At 41.5% G+C, this 7,167-nt stretch overlaps 1 protein-coding gene across 1 annotated transcript in view; it reads left to right on the forward strand.

Annotated features, from left to right (window-relative positions):
• Nucleotides 1-453: 453 nt before the first annotated feature.
• The window catches only part of LOC123743715 (uncharacterized), a 20,298-nt gene continuing 13,584 nt past the window's right edge, over nucleotides 454-7,167 (forward strand). The window contains exons 1-3 of the mRNA XM_045721375.1: nucleotides 454-549; nucleotides 1,412-1,475; nucleotides 4,296-4,343. Coding sequence (XP_045577331.1) covers nucleotides 479-549; nucleotides 1,412-1,475; nucleotides 4,296-4,343 — 183 coding nt within the window. The 5' untranslated portion in view covers nucleotides 454-478. The remainder of the gene's footprint in view (nucleotides 550-1,411; nucleotides 1,476-4,295; nucleotides 4,344-7,167) is intronic.

Below are 7,167 nucleotides of genomic sequence, written 5' to 3' on the forward strand. Positions count from 1 at the left end.
TAAGAAACTGTAAATATAACTGAAGAATGTAATTTTCAAGTTGTGAAACATGTTAATTACAGTTTGTGTCTTAATGTTTGTTTACATGATTTTTAAAAAAAATATCACATCAATTTAAAATCTGTATTCCTGACTGTCTAAGTTTCCTATTAAACTACATGACTATCGCTGGTCTACTGTCAACAGCCTGAAACAACACTTCGGCCCGGGACACTTCATCATCAATCCCTTTACGACAGCAACATCACTCACTAACGCCATGAAAAACACATTCCTCAACGCCTAAACCAAATCAACATCCTGTTATCCGGACGAGATAACAGGAAGACAATAACAGAGGGCAGAATTGTGGTGACAGAGAGGGATGACCCTCTACCGCAGAGCCCAACCTCTTCTAGGGTCTGTGATAAATAGGTCGCGATCGGCCTGTACGACTCGCACTCAGTAGTAATGTCTGGGTAGGATACCTCAAACCCTGATGGATTATCTTACTGGGACTCTCAGACTTCTGGACAGATACTTGTCTTTAACAAACAGACCAGGGGAAAGGTAAGAGAGATGCTTGGTCGTTCAGACCACACTAACTACACCTGAACAAAAATATAAATGCAACAATTTTCAACTATTTTACTGAGTTACAGTTCATATCAGTCAATTGAAACAAATGAATTAGGTCCTAATGTATGGATTTTTCACAACTGGGCAGGGGCTCAGCCATGGGTGGGCCTGGGAGGGCATAGGCCCACCCAATGGGGAGCCAGGCCCAGCCAATCAGAATTAGTTTTTCACCTCAAAGGGGCTTTATTACAGACAGAAATATTCCTCAGCACCCCTTGCCCCCATCAGACGATCCCGCAGGTGAAGAATCCGGATGTGGAGGTCCTGGGTTGGCGTGGTTACACGTGGTCTGCGATTGGACGTACTGCCAAATTCTCTAAAACAACGTGGTAGAGAAATTAACATTCAATTCTCTGTCAACAGCTCTGGGGGACATTCCTGCAGTCAGCATGCCAATTGCACCCCCTCCCTAAAAACTTGAGACATCTGTGGCATTTTAACATTTTTAGAGTGGCCGTTTATTGTCCCCAGCACAAGGTGCACCTGTGTAATGATCATGCTATTTAATAATATCCTTGATATAACACACCATTCAGCTGGATGGATTGTCTCGGTAAAGAAGAAATGCTCACTAACAAGGATGTAAACAAATTTGTGCACAACATTTTTTGAGAAATAAACTTTTTTGGTGCGTATGGAACATTTTTGTAATGTTTTTTAATTTAAATTTCAGATCATGAAACATTGGGACCAACACTTTACATGTTGTGTTTTATATTTGTGTTCAGCGTAGATAATAAGAAACCTTAACCATTCTCCAACTCTTCCCTCGGTACGTGGTCCCCCCCTGCAGTAGAAGGATGACTGGTGTGGCCGTTCTAATGTTCTGTCTGCTGAGAGCAGGTTTAACTAGTCCAGTAAGTACTGCAGGAGAACCTTACCTAGATAATGTCATCACGTGTGAGATAATGAAATGGAGAATTTGGCTCAACTCAAAAGTTAATAATCAAAAGTTATTGGGTGCCGAAGGACCTCTAGTCCAGAGGACTGTGGTGGTCCTCTAGTCCAGATGTTCTGTCTGTGGTGGACCTCTAGTCCAGATGTTCTACTGTGGTGGTCCTCTAGTCCAGATGTTCTACTGTGGTGGTCCTCTAGTCCAGATGTTCTACTGTGGTGGTTCTCTAGTCCAGATGTTCTACTGTGGTGGTCCTCTAGTCCAGATGTTCTACTGTGGTGGTCCTCTAGTCCAGATGTCCTACTGTGGTGGTCCTCTAGTCCAGACGTTCTACTGTGGTGGTCCTCTAGTCCAGATGTTCTACTGTGGTGGTCCTCTAGTCCAGATGTTCTACTGTGGTGTCTGTGGTGGTCCTCTAGTCCAGATGTTCTACTGTGGTGGTCCTCTAGTCCAGATGTTCTACTGTGGTGGTCCTCTAGTCCAGATGTTCTACTGTGGTGGTCCTCTAGTCCAGATGTTCTACTGTGGTGGTCCTCTAGTCCAGATGTTCTACTGTGGTGGACCTCTAGTCCAGATGTTCTACTGTGGTGGACCTCTAGTCCAGATGTTCTACTGTGGTGGACCTGTAGTCCAGATGTCCTACTGTGGTGTCTGTGGTGTCTGTGGTGGTCCTCTAGTCCAGATGTTCTGTCTGTGGTGGTCCTCTAGTCCAGATGTTCTACTGTGGTGGTCCTCTAGTCCAGATGTTCTACTGTGGTGGTCCTCTAGTCCAGATGTCCTACTGTGGTGGTCCTCTAGTCCAGATGTTCTACTGTGGTGGTCCTCTAGTCCAGACGTTCTACTGTGGTGGTCCTCTAGTCCAGATGTCCTACTGTGGTGGTCCTCTAGTCCAGATGTTCTACTGTGGTGGACCTCTAGTCCAGATGTTCTACTGTGGTGGACCTCTAGTCCAGACGTTCTACTGTGGTGGTCCTCTAGTCCAGATGTCCTACTGTGGTGGTCCTCTAGTCCAGATGTTCTACTGTGGTGTCTGTGGTGGTCCTCTAGTCCAGATGTTCTGTCTGTGGTGGTCCTCTAGTCCAGATGTTCTACTGTGGTGGTCCTCTAGTCCAGATGTTCTACTGTGGTGGACCTCTAGTCCAGATGTTCTACTGTGGTGGTCCTCTAGTCCAGATGTTCTACTGTGGTGGTCCTCTAGTCCAGACGTTCTACTGTGGTGGTCCTCTAGTCCAGATGTCCTACTGTGGTGGTCCTCTAGTCCAGATGTTCTACTGTGGTGGTCCTCTAGTCCAGATGTTCTACTGTGGTGTCTGTGGTGGTCCTCTAGTCCAGATGTTCTACTGTGGTGTCTGTGGTGTCTGTGGTGGTCCTCTAGTCCAGATGTTCTACTGTGGTGGTCCTCTAGTCCAGACGTTCTACTGTGGTGGTCCTCTAGTCCAGATGTCCTACTGTGGTGGTCCTCTAGTCCAGATGTTCTACTGTGGTGGTCCTCTAGTCCAGATGTCCTACTGTGGTGGACCTCTAGTCCAGATGTTCTACTGTGGTGGTCCTCTAGTCCAGATGTTCTACTGTGGTGTCTGTGGTGGTCCTCTAGTCCAGATGTTCTACTGTGGTGTCTGTGGTGGACCTCTAGTCCAGATGTTCTGTCTGTGGTGGACCTCTAGTCCAGATGTTCTACTGTGGTGGTCCTCTAGTCCAGATGTTCTACTGTGGTGTCTGTGGTGTCTGTGGTGGTCCTCTAGTCCAGATGTCCTACTGTGGTGTCTGTGGTGGTCCTCTAGTCCAGATGTCCTACTGTGGTGGTCCTCTAGTCCAGATGTTCTACTGTGGTGGACCTCTAGTCCAGATGTTCTACTGTGGTGGACCTCTAGTCCAGATGTTCTACTGTGGTGGACCTCTAGTCCAGATGTTCTACTGTGGTGTCTGTGGTGGTCCTCTAGTCCAGATGTCCTACTGTGGTGTCTGTGGTGGTCCTCTAGTCCAGATGTCCTACTGTGGTGGTCCTCTAGTCCAGATGTCCTACTGTGGTGTCTGTGGTGGTCCTCTAGTCCAGATGTCCTACTGTGGTGGACCTCTAGTCCAGATGTTCTACTGTGGTGGTCCTCTAGTCCAGATGTCCTACTGTGGTGGTCCTCTAGTCCAGATGTTCTACTGTGGTGGACCTCTAGTCCAGATGTTCTACTGTGGTGGTCCTCTAGTCCAGATGTTCTACTGTGGTGGTCCTCTAGTCCAGATGTTCTACTGTGGTGGACCTCTAGTCCAGATGTTCTACTGTGGTGGACCTCTAGTCCAGATGTTCTACTGTGGTGGTCCTCTAGTCCAGATGTTCTACTGTGGTGGTCCTCTAGTCCAGATGTTCTACTGTGGTGGTCCTCTAGTCCAGATGTTCTACTGTGGTGGTCCTCTAGTCCAGATGTTCTACTGTGGTGGTCCTCTAGTCCAGATGTTCTACTGTGGTGTCTGTGGTGTCTGTGGTGGTCCTCTAGTCCAGATGTTCTACTGTGGTGTCTGTGGTGTCTGTAGGAGGAGTTGGATGGACATTGTCTCAGACTGACTGGACATTGTGACCTATAACATAGACAGTTTGGATAATTTATCCTCACAGAGAGAGAGAGAGAGAGAGAGAGATGGTGTCTTTACTTCCTGTCCTACTAAACTATCAATAATACACTGTTTATTATTACTGGGGCATCAGGTGAACACAGTATTTATTTTACCTTTATTTAACCAGATAAGTTTGAAGAACAGTTTCTCGTTTATAATAACGACTCTGACTTTACAGGTCCCTCAGTACGACGTCATGGACGAGCTACCCCCTCGGAGAGATGTGGTGAGTTTTAACCAGTCCATATTCTACATGTACCCCTCCCCCCGTACTCAGAAAGACCTCGTGTAAAAGAGAGTACCACTATCTCCCGCGAAAAGCTAGCTATTCACCGGAACGAAGTGGTGCAGCTTCAAGACCGAGGAAAACGTTCCCACTACACTGGCGACGCTGCAGCGGTCTCAAAACAAAGTGATAGTCTTTCATGGTTGAGGGGTTGAGGAGAAATTGACTTTTTAAGAAACAGTTGTCTGTTGAAAATGCCACACCGCTTGTATGATCTAGTGAAATACACATCAACTAGATAGACACGCCACTATTGGTTTCTTCACTTTACCCAAACCAAAAACAGATTTAAAGCATTGCTCAGTAATATACAGACCCCTATCTGTTATATACAGACCCCTATCTGTTATATACAGACCCCTATCTGTTATATACAGACCCCTATCTGTTATATACAGACCCCTATCTGTTATATACAGACCCCTATCTGTTATATACAGACCCCTATCTGTTATATACAGACCCCTATCTGTTATATACAGACCCCTATCTGTTATATACAGACCCCTATCTGTTATATACAGACCCCTATCTGTTATATACAGACCCCTATCTGTTATATACAGACCCCTATCTGTCTTTGCAAACACTTGCACGTCAATTGGTGGGAGAACAGTTCTCATAGACCAGCAGCAAAAAAAAGCCTTTACATGTTGCTTATGAAATGATGAGTGCAGTTCAGTTTGGGATTATAATTGGATTTTAAGGCTCGAATGAAAGTCCTGCTTATTAAAATGTTTGTTATCATCAAAAGAATAAACTGCATTATACATACACACACCTAAAGCCAGTAATATTGCTATTTTTAACGATGTTTTGCTACAGCCAATGTCAATGAGCATTAGCATTCTAGCTAACAACGGCTACATCCAAAATAGTTGTTTTTCAAAAATCACAACCAAATGATAATCTTAGGGACTGTTCAAGCTATAATGAAGTAATACAAATGTTCGTCTAGACTGAGACTGCTTTCTTCCTGCATCCGGGCGTGACTTCAGTCTGTTGTGTAAAAATAACAAAAGGGACCTATACAGCCCTGTCATTATGTTACTTAAGGGGAGAAAAAAATAACATTTAGCTTTTAAAAAACATTGTCTCTACTCTTACTAAAAGCTTTCATTTGACTCTTATGTATATATACTGTGTATATTTACTATATATATATTTATATGTATATATACTGTGTATATTTAGTATATATATATTCATATGTATATATACTGTGTATATTTACTATATATATATTCATATGTATATATACTGTGTATATTTACTATATATATATTCATATGTATATATACTGTGTATATTTACTATATATATATTCATATGTATATATACTGTGTATATTTACTATATATATATATATATATTCATATGTATATATACTGTGTATATTTACTATATATATATTCATATGTATATATACTGTGTATATTTACTATATATATATATATATATATTCATATGTATATATACTGTGTATATTTACTATATATATATTCATATGTATATATACTGTGTATATTTACTATATATATATTTATATGTATATATTTACTATATATATATTCATATGTATATATACTGTGTATATTTACTATATATATATTAATATGTATATATACTGTGTATATTTACTATATATATATTTATATGTGTATATATACTGTGTATATTTACTATATATATATTCATATGTATATATACTGTGTATATTTACTATATATATATTTATATGTATATATTTACTATATATATATTCATATGTATATATACTGTGTATATTTACTATATATATATATTCATATGTATATATACTGTGTATATTTACTGTAAATATATATTCATATGTATATATACTGTGTATATTTACTATATATATATTCATATGTATAAATACTGTGTATATTTACTATATATATATTCATATGTATATATACTGTGTATATTTACTATATATATATTCATATGTATATATACTTTGTATATTTACTATATATATTCATATGTATATATACTGTTTATATTTACTATATATATATTCATATGTATATATACTGTGTATATTTACTATATATAGTAAATATTGAGGGGGATTACCATGGGCTACCGGCTAGCTGGATAATGGTTCCTATTGAGGGGGATTACCATGGGCTACCGGCTAGCTGGATAATGGTTCCTATTGAGGGGGATTACCATGGGCTACCGGCTAGCTGGATAATGGTTCCTATTGAGGGGGATTACCATGGGCTACCGGCTAGCTGGATAATGGTTCATATTGAGGGGGATTACCATGGGCTACCGGCTAGCTGGATAATGGTTCCTATTGAGGGGGATTACCATGGGCTACCGGCTAGCTGGATAATGGTTCATATTGAGGGGGATTACCATGGGCTACCGGCTAGCTGGATAATGGTTCCTATTGAGGGGGATTACCATGGGCTACCGGCTAGCTGGATAATGGTTCATATTGAGGGGGATTACCATGGGCTACCGGCTAGCTGGATAATGGTTCATATTGAGGGGGATTACCATGGGCTACCGGCTAGCTGGATAATGGTTCCTATTGAAGGGGATTACCATGGGCTACCGGCTACCTGGATAATGGTTCATATTGAGGGGGACTACCATGGGCTACCGGCTACCTGGATAATGGTTCATATTGAGGGGGATTACCATGGGCTACCGGCTAGCTGGATAATGGTTCATATTGAGGGGGATTACCATGGACTACCGGCTACCTGGATAATGGTTCATATTG

Source organism: Salmo salar, chromosome ssa07, assembly GCF_905237065.1.
Source record: "Salmo salar chromosome ssa07, Ssal_v3.1, whole genome shotgun sequence".
Taxonomy (NCBI): Eukaryota; Metazoa; Chordata; class Actinopteri; order Salmoniformes; family Salmonidae; genus Salmo; species Salmo salar.